This window comes from Salvelinus alpinus, chromosome 3, assembly GCF_045679555.1.
Source record: "Salvelinus alpinus chromosome 3, SLU_Salpinus.1, whole genome shotgun sequence".
Classification (NCBI taxonomy): Eukaryota; Metazoa; Chordata; class Actinopteri; order Salmoniformes; family Salmonidae; genus Salvelinus; species Salvelinus alpinus.
This window is the reverse complement of record NC_092088.1, coordinates 24,237,656-24,250,583: the sequence shown is the minus strand read 5'-3', so window position 1 is coordinate 24,250,583 and position 12,928 is coordinate 24,237,656. Positions and strand designations below refer to the sequence as shown.

General features: G+C 44.1%; 1 protein-coding gene across 1 annotated transcript in view; it reads left to right on the top strand.

Annotated features, from left to right (window-relative positions):
* sbk1 (SH3 domain binding kinase 1) overlaps positions 1-11,481 on the top strand; it is a 29,604-nt gene extending 18,123 nt beyond the window's left edge. Inside the window, exon 4 of the mRNA XM_071392212.1 lies at positions 10-11,481. Coding sequence (XP_071248313.1) covers positions 10-852 — 843 coding nt within the window. The 3' untranslated portion in view covers positions 853-11,481. The remainder of the gene's footprint in view (positions 1-9) is intronic.
* The last annotated feature ends 1,447 nt before the right edge of the window (positions 11,482-12,928 follow it).

Here is a 12,928-nt window from a genome sequence, read left to right as displayed (position 1 = left end):
TCCTTGTAGGTTGGTCTTCCGGAGGAGATGGTGAAGCGCTGTATGCAGCAGCTGGGTCTGGCTCTGGACTTCATGCACAGCAAGAATCTGGTGCACCGTGACGTCAAGCCCGAGAACGTGCTCCTCTTCGACCGTGAGTGCAGACGCATCAAGCTGGCTGACTTCGGCATGACACGGCGCGTGGGCTGTCGCGTGAAGCGTGTGAGCGGCACCATCCCGTACACGGCGCCAGAGGTGTGCCGTGCCAGTCGTGCCGAAGGCTTCCTGGTGACCACCAGTCTAGACGTGTGGGCCTTCGGTGTGCTCGTCTTCTGCATGCTGACGGGTAACTTCCCTTGGGAGGCAGCGCTGCCCGCCGATGCCTTCTACGAGGAATTCCGCCGCTGGCAGCGAGCGGGGTGCCCAACGGCGGCCTACCCGTCCCAGTGGCGCCGCTTCACCGATGACGCCCTACGCATGTTCCAGCGGCTGCTCGCCGCCGAGCCTGAGAAGCGCTGCGGTGTGAAGGACGTCTTCTGCTTTGTCAAGTACGAACTGGTCAGCGAGCTCCGACGCCGCGCCTCCTGCCGGGCCAAGAGAGGCGAGAGGTCCAGTTCGTCTGGCGTATGCTCCGCAAGCTGTACCTCCAACTCCTCTTCGTCTTCCTCCTCATCACGCTCCCACAGACACCCAGAGCCCTCCACCCCCCCTGGGACGACCTCACTCCTGCGCCCAGCGCCCCTGAAGAGGAGTGTCCTCTCTGACACCCATTCCCCTCAGGAGGAGTCTCCTGGCCAGCACCACTCTTCTCCGGGCCGGGAGAAGACCAAGAGCCAGATGGTGATGGCTACTGCCATAGAGATCTGTGTCTGAGAATGTGGGGATGAGCAGCAGTATTTGTGGCTGTTGCCACAGCGATAGGAAGCTGTGCAAAGTAATAGCCACTGCCATTGAGACTGGAGTGAAATGTTGACGTATTACAACGCTGCCGAGAAGAACCCCAATGTCAAATTCCTGACTGTGCCACAGAAATTGGTATCATCACTCACAGCAGCGTACTATAGGACGAGTCATCACTAGAGCATGCGTTTGTCATTTTGATTTGTGACCAAGAGTTGGAGAAGCAACATTCAAGAGTCCACTGACTGACACCGTTTCTCACAGCAACTCGTTCTGCTGTTCAGCCATTTTGCTTCTAAGCCCACACAGTAACACTGCTAATGATGCTAACAAAAGAAACAACGCTAGCCATTTCTAAACAAGGAGTTTGGTAAAAACACGCAATGCTCTCTGACGTCACATCTATTCTCTCCTTTCTCCCTAATTTCTCTTTTTTTTTTCTTTCTTCCTCCGCTTCTCTCTCATTTAACCTGGGGAAGCCGAAACGTTAGCTGGTCAGGTGACTTTCTTTAGAAAACTAGCTGATCTAAGGGCCAGTGATCCAATAGGGAAAACTGATCTTCTAGCTGACATATCGCTGAACCAATGGGATCTCACAGATTTTCTGGACATTTCCAAAGTGTGAAAATGGCTATGGACAATAGGGGAGAAGGATCGTTTTTCAAAAGAAGAAAATATGTGAAAGTTACTCTCCAATGGAGCAGTTACCATGACGACAGGACATTGCTCATCTAGACTGTCTGGACTGAGACAGGACCTTGCTGTCAGACATCGGGAGATTCTAATTTGGTGCAAAAGTTCGTCCTCTCCTCGACTCCTCCGTCCTCTCTCCATGATCCGAAAACCGATAAGTGTTCGAGTGGTGGAGGAGTGTCAATTCGTTAGTAGGCGAACGAAGGAGCCTGCTCACCTCCTCGATTACCTACTTCTGCAGAGGAAGCACAAGAGTATCCTCGTGGTGGCAAGCGCGGAAGTATTTTAATGCCTGCCCCTTTGAATCAGCTGTTGTTTTCTTGAAGGAGAAAAGCATGCAAACATTTAAAAACAATATGCTACTTATCCTTTTATCTATAAAATGTCTTGCACAACTATCTAAATTAGTTTTTTATCACTTCAAACATTTATTTTGGGGATTCCACCCATGGATATATAGCATATATCTCTATGATTCCACCCGTGTAAACATAATTTGCCTAATATTGCGTGAGTGGAGAAAGAGTCTTGTTTCATATATAGTAAGCGAGAGAGGGAGGACGCAGGAGAGAGGACACAGGAGTTGAGCAAATCCAAATGAGATTCCCCCATTATCTCAGGACATCTTAGCGGGTCACTTCCTGTCTCACAAGGACTTCCTTATTAGGGTTACAAGTGATTTCCTCTGGTAGACAAACAGTTTTAAAGGACACATTTCATACTGTAACAGTGTGCCCATTGGTTCATACAGGCACAGGTATCTTCAGGTGTGAAAATAAATGATTTATTATATTGACATTCAAATGCTTGGAAGCTGTTATAGAATAGAGTCCAGCGATTGCTTATTTTATACCCGCTATTTGTGTGTGTGTGTGGGACTGTGGGTGTGTATGTGTGTGTTTGAACAACTAAATCACACGCTCTTTGTAATGGGGGAGAAATGTTAAAAGGAAAAATTGACTTTATACTGTAAATATTTCATACGTGAAGTGGTACACTGTATTATCGTCAGGTAGTTCAACCATGTAGCTTTACTAATTTAGTTTTACCACTGGGAGGGGTTACAGGATTGTATGTTCTTTTTAGAGCAATGCACTGTATGTAGCAAAGGAATATGGCAAAGTATGTACAGTATATGAAAGCTATAAAAAGATAATGCTCTGTAGTGGTGAATAATGGTGCAGAAACGCGGGACGATATTTGGTGGACAGTAGCAGCCTTTAGAGTGTGGGAGGGATCGGACCAGGGCCCATTGGAATAGTACTGTTTAACACTTGTAATGTCTCTCCCTGAGCACATTCTGAACACCGTGACCCCATCATGACCTGAGCACATCTTGACCATCAATAGTCCCCTTCGCCTTACTCACAACTCAACTCAATTCAATCAAGTACTTTACTGAATTACTGCTTTACTGTATTACTGCACACATGCATACTGCATAACATTACCAAAGCAATTCCAACACAAGTGTTCAAAGATCCCATGTTCACTCCAGGCTCCTCAAACCCCCAGCCACCCAATTTTCCCACTCTCTGTCCTTCACCTTTTTCTCCTTTCTCTCTCGCTCACTCATTCCTCCCTCTCATCTGCCTGTCTTTCTCCTGTGAATGAGTCTCTGAGCCATGTTGTGTTGTCTGGTGGGATGATCTCTCTCTCCCCTTTGGCATGCTGTGGGCTGATGATCAATAGAGGCCGTTGCATGGCGAGAGTCTCATCTAACGGAAAAAAATAAAACGAGTTATGTAAGTGTAAAGGACGTCACGCTGCTTGCTTAGTGAGTACAGCTTCCTCCTTAAACCCAGGACCTCTGCACACGTGACCGCCCTCCTGGAGCGTCTTACCCGTCGGCGCCACGCAAAAAGCTAGCTATTTGCTGGCGCAAGTGGGGACACTACAGGCTGAGGAGTAATACCCTGACTACACCGCTCGCGTGCGCAAGCGTCGCAAAATACATTTTGAAATCTATATTATTCAATTATTGCACCCACACTGCTCGCGCGCGCCAACGAGCATCTGCGTTGCCAAGGGCTAAAATAGAAGTCAGTTCTATTTGTGACACAGATCGCGCTGCAAGTCTGGTGTGGGGGGGGCAAAATACATTTATGCATGATGGCGCACGCGCGCAGCCGGTTTGGGTTCCGTGTAAGTTTCACACATCCGCATGTGCTAGATAAGCATCTAAAAAGCACACTGTATTCTGCTTTATCAAGCGTTCATCTCTATTTATCTGCTAAGCTGCCTCTACTGTTATGTCTAACAGGTGTGTGTGTGTGTGTTTGTGTGTGTATGTGTTTGTTTGTTAGTGCGTCTCACCCTTCCCTTCCTTCCTTTCAATGATGACAGACCATCATCCCTGTTGCTATAGTGACAGTCAGTGTTTTTCTGGTTAGTTTCTCAGCTCCTGTCCACTCCCAAAACATCAAACATAATTGACTTGTCTGGTTGTTCTGCAACAACACCTCCCAAGTATGAATAACAACACCACCCTGCTAGCCATGAGTTCTCATGGCAATTGCCGTCTTCACATGTATGTATGTGTGTGTATACATAGTTTGGACATACCTGCTCATTCAAGGGTTTTTCTTTATTTATACTATTTTCTACATTGTAGAATAATAGTGAAGACATCAAAACTATGAAATAACACATATGGAATCATATAGTAAACAAAAAAGTGTTACATTAGAAAAAGTGTTTAGATTCTTCAAAGTAGCCACCCTTTGCCTTGATGACAGCTTTGCACACTCTTGGCATTCTCTCAACCAGCTTCGCCTGGAATGCTTTTCCAACAGTCTTAAAGGAGTTCCAACATATGCTGAGCACTTGTTGGCTGCTTTTCCTTCACTCTTCAGTCCAACTCATCCCAAACACGCTCAATTGGGTTGAGGTTGGGTGATTGTAGAGGCCAGGTAATCTGATGCAGCACTCCATCACTCTCCTTCTTGGTCAAATAGCCCTTACACAGCCTGGAGGTGTGTTGGGTCATTGTCCTTTTGAAAAACAAATGATAGTCCCACGAAGCGCAAGCCAGATGGCAGGGCGATTCGCTGCAGAATGCTGTGGTAGCCATGCTGGTTAAGTGTGCCTTGAATTCTAAATAAATCCCAGACAGTGTCACCAGCAAAGCACCCCCACACCATCACACCTCCTCCATGCTTCACTGTGGGAACCACACATGCGGCGATCATCCGTTCACATACTCTCACAAAGACACGGCGGTTGGAACAAAAAATCTCAAATTTGGACTCATCAGACCAAGGGACAAATTTCCACCGGTCTAATGTGCATTGCTCGTGTTTCTTGGCCCAAGGAAGTCTCTTCTTCTTATTGGTGTCCTTTAGTAGTGGTTTCTTTGCAGCAATTTGACCATAAAAGCCTGATTCACGCAGTCTCCTCTGAACAGTTGATGTTGAGATATGTCTGTTACTTGAACTCTGTGAAGCATTTATCTGTGCTGCAATTTCTGAGGCTGGTAACTCTAATGAACTTATCCTTTACAGCAGAGGTAACTCTGGGTCTTCCTTTCCTGTGGCGGTCCTCGTGAGAGACAGTTTCATCATAGAGCTTGATGGTTTTTGCGACTGCACTTGAAGAAACTTTAAAAGTTCTTGAAATGTTCCGTATTGACTGACCTTCATGTCTTAAAGTAATAATGGCGTGTCGTTTTTCTTTGCTTATTTGAACTGTTCTTGCCATAATATGGACTTGGTCTTTTTCCAGATAGGGCTATCTTCTGTATACCACCCCTACCTTGTCACAACACAACTGATTGGCTCAAACGCAATAAGAAGGAAAGAAATTCCACAAATTAACTTTTAACAAGGCATACCTGTTAATTTAAATGCATTCCAGGTGACTACCTCATGAAGCTGGTTGAGAGAATGCCAAGAGTGTGCAAAGCTGTCATCAAGGAAAAGGGTGGCTACTTTGAAGAATCTCAGATATAAAATATATTTTTTTGGTTACTACAAGATTCCATATGTGTTATTTCATAGTTTTGATGTCTTCACTACTATTCTACATTGTAGAAAATAGTTTAAAAAAAAGAAAAACCCTGCAATAAGTTGGTCTGTCCAAACTTTTGACTGGTACTGTACATACAGTTGAAGTCGGAAGTTTACATACACCTTAGCCAAATACAGTTTTTCACAATTCCTGACATTTAATCCTAGTAAAAATTCCCTGTCTTAGGTCAGTTAGGATCACCACTTTATTTTAAGATTGTGAAATGTCAGAATAATAAGAGAAGAGAATGATTTATTTCAGCTTTTATTTCTTTCATCACATTCCCAGTGGGTCAGAGGTTTACATACACTCAATTAGTATTTGGTAGCATTGCCTTGAAATTGTTTGACTTGGGTCAAACGTGTTGGGTAGCCTTCCACAAGCTTTCCACAATAAGTTGGGTGAATTTTGGCCCATTCCTCCTGACAGAGCTGGTGTAACTGAGTCAGGTTTCTAAGCCTTCTTGCTCGCACCCTTTTTCAGTTCTGCCCACACATTTTCTATAGGACTGAGGTCAGGGCTTTGTGATGGCCACTCCAATACCTTGACTTTGTTGTCCTTAAGGCATTTTGCCACAACTTTGGAAGTATGCTTGGGGTCATTGTCCATTTGGAAGACCCATTTGCGACCAAGCTTTAACTTCCTGACTGATGTCTTGAGATGTTGCTTCAATATATCCACATAATTTTCCCTTCCTCATGTTGCCATCTATTTTGTGAAGTGCACCAGTCCCTCCTGCAGCAAAGCACCCCGTGATTCACGGTTGGGATGGTGGTCTTCGGCTTGCAAGCCTCACCCTTTTTCCTCCAAACATAACGATGGTCATTATGGCCAAACAGTTATTTTGAATTTTCCAAGCTGTTTAAAAGCACAGTCAACTTAGTATATGTAAAATTCTGACCCACTGGAATTGTGACAGTGAATTGTAAGTGAAATAATCTGTCTGTAAACAATTGTTGGAAAAATTACTTGTGTCATGCACAAAGTAGATGTCCTAACCGACTTGCCAAAACTATAGTTTGTTGACAAGAAATTTGTGGAGTGGTTGAAAAACGAGTTTTAATGACTCCAACCTAAGTGTATGTAAACTTCCAACTTCAACTGTATATATATATGTATATGTATGTATGTGTGTGTGTGTGTGTTTGTGTGTGTGTGTATATATATATATACTCAGCAAAAAAAGAAACGTTCTCTCACTGTCAACTGCATTTATTTTCTGCATTTATGTGTAAATATTTGCATGAACATAACATGATTCAACAACTGAGACATAAACTGAACAAGTTCCACCGACATGTGACTGACAGAAATGGAATAATGTGTCCCTGAACAAAGGGGGGGTCAAAATCAAAAGTAACAGTCAGTATCTGGTGTGGCATTAAGTACTGCAGTGCATCATCTCCTCCTCATGGACTGCACCATATTTGCCAGTTCTTTCTGTGAGATGTTACCCCACTCTTCCACCAAGGCACCTGCAAGTTCCCGGACATTTCTGGGGGGAATGACCCTAGCCCTCATCCTCCGATCAACAGGTCCCAGACGTGCTCATTGGGATGGAGAACCGGGCTCTTCGCTGGCCATGGCAGAACATTGACATTTCTGTCTTGCAGGAAATCACGCACAGAACGAGCAGTATGGTTGGTGGCATTGTCATGCTGGAGGGTCATGTCAGGATGAGCCTGCAGGAAGGGTACCACATGAGGGAGGAGGATGTCTTCCCTGTAACGCACAGCGTTGAGATTGCCAGCAATGACAACACGCCCAGTCCGATGATGCTGTGACACACCGCCGCCCCAGACCATGACGGACCCTCCACCTCCAAATCGATCCCGCTCCAGAGTACAGGCCTCGGTGTAACGCTCATTCCTTCAACGATAAACACGAGTCCGACCATCACCCCCGGTGAGAGAGAACCGCGACTCGTCAGTGAAGAGCACTTTTTGCCAGTCCTGTCTGGTCCAGTGACGGTGGGTTTGTGCCCATAGGTGACGTTGTTGCCGGTGATGTCTGGTGGGGACTTGCCTTACAACAGGCCTACAAGCCCTCAGTCCAGCCTCTCTCAGCCTATTGTGGACAGTCTGAGCACTGATGGAGGGATTGTGCGTTCCTGGTGTAACTCGGGGAGTTGTTGTTGACATCCTGTACCTGTCCCGATCCTGTGCAGGTGTTGTGGTCTGCCACTGCGAGGATGATCAGCTGTCTGTCCTGTCTCTCTGTAGCGCTGTCTTAGGCGTCTCACAGTACGGACATTGCAATTTATTGCCCTGGCCACATCTGCAGTCCTCATGCCTCCTTGCAGCATGTCTAAGGCACGTTCACGCAGATGAGCAGGGACCCTGGGCATCTTTCTTTTGGTGTTTTTCAGAGTCAGTAGAAAGGCGTCTTTAGTGTTCTAAGTTTTCATAACTGTGACCTTAATTGCCTACCGTCTGTAAGCTGTTAGTGTCCTAACGACCATTCCACAGGTGCATGTTCATTAATTGTTTATGGTTCATTGAACAAGCATGGGAAACAGTGTTTAAACCCTTTACAATGAAAATCTGTGAAGTTATTTGGATTTTACGAATGATCTTTGAAAGACTTGATCCTGAAAAGGGGACGTTTCTTTTTTTGCTGAGTTTATACACATTGGCAATAGAATGGCCTTACTAAAGAGCTCAGTGACTTTCAACATGAAACTGTCATCGGATGCCACCTTTCCAACAAGTCAGTTCGCCAAATTGCTGTCTTACTAGAGCTTCCCCGTCAACTGTAATTGCTGTTATTGTGAAGTATAAACGTCTAGGAGCAACAAATGGGTTTCCATGGCTGAGCAGCCGCACACGAGCCTAAGATCACCATGCTCATTGCCAAGCGTCGGCTGGAGTGGTGTAAAGCTCGCCACCATTGGACTCTGGAGCAGTGGAAATGCGTTCTCTGGAGTGATGAATCACGCTTCACCATCTGGCAGTCCGATGGACGAATTGGGGATTGGTGGATGCCAGGGGAATGCTACATGCCCCAATGCATGGTGCCAACTGTAAAGTTTGATGGGAGGAGGAATAACGGTCTGGGGCTGTTTTTCATGGTTCGGGCTAGGCCCCTTAGTTCCAGTGAAGGGAAATCTTAATGCTACAGCATACAATGACATTCTAGACGATTCTGTGCTTCCAACTTTGTGGCAACAGTTTGGAAAAGGCCCTTTCCTGTTTCAGCATGACAATGCCTCCGTGCACAAAATGAGGTCCATACAGAAATGGTTTGTCGATATCGGTGTGGAAGAACTTTACTGGCCTGCACAGAGCCCTGACCTCAACCCCAATCGAACACCTTTGGAATTAATTGGAACACCGACTGAGAGCCAGGCCTAATCCCCCAACATCAGTGCCCGGCTTTACTAATGCTCTTGTGGCTAAAGGGAAGCAAGTCCCCGCAGCAATGTTCCAACATATAGTGGAACACCTTCCCAGAAGAGTGGAGGCTGTTACAGCAACAAAGGAGGGACCAACTCCATATTAATGCCCATGATTTTGGAATGAGATGTGCAACGAGCAGGTGTTCGCATACTTTTGGTCATGTAGTCATATATATATATATACATACAGTGCCTCCAGAGAGTATTCACAACCCCATTGACTTTATCCAAATGTTGTTGTGTTACAGCCTGAATTTAAAATGGATAAAGTTTATATTTTGTGTCACTGGCCTACACACAAAACCCCATCATGTCAAAGTGGAATTATATTTTAGAAATGTTTACAAATTAAATAAAAATGTAAAGCTGAAATGTTTTGAGACAGTAAGTAATCAAACCTTTTGTTATGGTAAGCCTAAATATGTTCAGGAGTAAAAATGTGACCAACAAGTCACATAATAATTTGCATGGGCTCACCCTGTGTGCAAAAATAGTGTTTAACATGATTTTTGAATAACTACCTCATCTCTGTACCCCACACATACAATTATATGTAAGGTCCTTCAGTTGTCAACCAGTGAATTTCAAACACTGATTCAACCACAAAGACCAGGGTGGCTTTCCAATGCTTAACAAAGAATGGGCAACTATTGGTAGATGGGTAAACATTTTTAAAAGCAGACATTGAATATCCCTTTGACCAAGGTGAACTTATTAATTGCACTTTGGATGGTGTATCAATACACCCAGTCACTTGGAAGATACAAGGGTCCTTCCTAACTCAGTTGCCGGAGCGGAAGGAAACTCCTCAGGGATTTCACCATGAGGCCAATGGTGACTTTAAAACAGTTTCAAAGTTTAATTTGAATGGCTGTGATAGGAGAAGCTGAGGCTGGATCAATAACATTGATACGAACCTAAATCGCAGACTGAAAAGAAGGAAGCCTGTACAGAATAAAAAATATTCCAAAACATGCATCCAGTTTGCAAAGTAAAACTGCAAAAAATGTGGCAAAGAAATTAACTTTATGCCCTGAATACAAAGCGTTATGTTTGGGGCATATCCAACACATCACTGAGTACCACTCTTCATATTTTTAAGCACTATGGTGGCTGCATCATGTTATGGGTATGCTTATCATCTGCAAGGACTAGGGAGTTTCTTAGGATAAAAATAAACAGAATATAGCAAAGCACAGCCAAAATCCTAGGGTCAACCTGGTTCAAACTCTGGGAGACAAATTCACCTTCCAACAGGACAATAACCTAAAACACAAGGCCAAATATACACTGGAGTTGCTTACCAAGACGACATTGAATGTTCCTGACCTAGTCACAATTTTGACTTAAATAGGCTTGAAAATCTATGGCATGATTGGAAAATGCTTGTCCAGCAATGATCAACAACCAACTTCGCAGAGCTGGAGGAATTGAAAAGAATAATGTGCAAATATTGTACAATCCAGGTGTGCAAAGCTCTTAGAGAATTACCCAGAAAGAAAGGAAGGTGATTCTAACATGTATTGACTCAGGGGTGTGAATACTTAAATGAGACATTTCTGTATTTAATTTTCAATAAATTACCAAGAATTTCTAGAAAGATGTTTTCACTTTGTCATTATGGGGTATTGTGTGGGTGAGTCATCCAATATGAATTCAGGCTGTAACACAGCAAAATGTGGAATAAGTCAAGGGGTATGAATACCTTCTGAAGGCACTACGTATTATACAGTATGTCTGTTCTACTATCTCTACTATCTCATCAAAGTCGGTCTCATTCCATCACATATGCTATGTAAATACATCTGTTGTACTGATTGCATTGTCAAAATATGTCCAATTCATCTTAATTATTCCTTCATCCTCTCTAGAACACCTACCTGCTAGTCCTGCAGTGCCCTGGTCAGATGTCACAATTTAAGGGTTACCGTAGTCAGAGATCGATGGTTCACAGACCTCAATCTGGGCGCAGCTTTTCTGTGATCACTCAAAGGGTGAAGCATCAGTCTCCCATTGGTTGTAAGAACGTTTAATAGCTCTGCCTTAGGTCCCACTGTCCGTCTGTGCAATAATGTAGATAATGACAGGGGTAGTCTAGAGACACTTGAAATGGCGGTCCAAATGCTTGCATAACTTGCTTATGTGTGTAGCCTTACACTTATGACATACACTGTTTTGCTGCGTGAAATGGTGAATATTTATAGTTTTGTTCAATATCGCACAACTTTATACATCAGAACAGTGTCATGTCAGTTGTCATAAGTGTCAAGTCAGTTGTCACAGACTGTTATTAGGTTGTGTAGGCATTATGATCACATTGTGTAGTGTTGATTTTAGCTCTGTACTGAGTAGCCTACTGTTTACCCCAGTTACGTCCTGATCCTACACTGGTCTTCACCAGCCAGTTGAATTATGTAAATGTGTAAATGTATAATGTCTTTAACATGCAAACAAATAAAAATGTTTAATATCGAGTTAAAATAAAACTTTCTGTACACCCCTGATGACAACTTTTTATATAATGTTAAGATGACGATTAAAGTCGCATTAGCGTTAACATTAACATCTACAAATGGCTGAATGTCTTAGTTTATCCCCCTTCTTCCCTGCATTTAATTCCACTCCGTCTATATGTGTATGCAAATCCAGTCCTAGACGTGTCCTTTCGACTGCACATTAGCTGAAGGTCAGCTCAGAGCACGTCTCATTTCCCGAGGCTTTGGTCTGGTGTGTACACTAGCCCCTCGGACTGCTTTAATAAGCCGACTTCCTGCTGAAAGACCAATTAACACATCCGTAGATAGGAGTTATCTGGCGGACCTCAAAGAGGTTGAGAGCAATTGGTATATGCCACGGTGGACGTGAAGAATTATCAGCCGCCACCCTTCAGCGCGTGTTAATGTTGTCTTCTTTGATCTGAGTATTTAGTGGTATAGTCATAATGGGTCTGAGTTGGATGATTGGGAAATGGGGGGTTGTAGCAGCTGCTGCACTAAGCTAATTAGGTCACACAATACAAAAGCACCGGAAAGGTCAATGTGGCAGAGAGAGTGCTGAAGTTAGCGTGTGGAATCTTGTAATGTGCAATAGACTGTTCTCCCGCTCTTTGAAGGGCTGGTGACCTGAGGTAGCTAGCTAGCTACAGTAGCATAACGACTGAACTGCAGACTAATTGAGTTAGCATTAACCGCTCCAGCAGCCTATACCTCGGATCTTGCCGGAGAGAAATAGGGTCTCTAAATACAAGCTGTGTGGAGCTGACAGGCAAAGATGGATGGAGCCAAGATGTTTCATGGGTGGATGGAGTTGTCAAGCTCAGTGGAGGTGCTGAGTTGTTAAGCCCAGGCTTTGGGGAGATGCTAGGCTATGCTAAATTTAATCGTTAGGAGGCAAGGCAGTTAGCAGAAATTGAAGACTGGTTTGTGAGTGTTACAGACATCACACCGCTTGCTTAACGAGTGCCTCCTCCTCCTGATTCGGCTCACACCGAGGCTCGAACCCAGGACCTCTGCTTTGCTAGCACACATGACGGCCCTCCTTTGCAACATGCCAACCGTTTGAGCTATCAAAAACAATCTAATTCAATAGCTCCATCGGCGACATTTCAAGCTAGCTGTGGCATGAGCTTATGGTATGGGAGAGTGGGGTTAGTTGAGCCAAAGGGTTAGTTGAGCCACACCTTGTTTCTAGGAAACCATAGACAAAATGAATCATGTGACCAAATATTTAGGACGAGGTCATCATTTCATGGAGTTTGTCAAGGAAGAAACCACATGGAAAAATTGGTAAGCAAGTTATGTCCAAAACTGATTTTCTAGGAAGTCAAATTAATTTATTGTGTTATAGGTTTCATAATGCTTGTGTCTAAACCAAGTAGATTTGGTCAGTTTTATGTATAATATGCATAGTATTTCTGTAACGTGTTATAGATATGAATTCGAGATGTGCGTT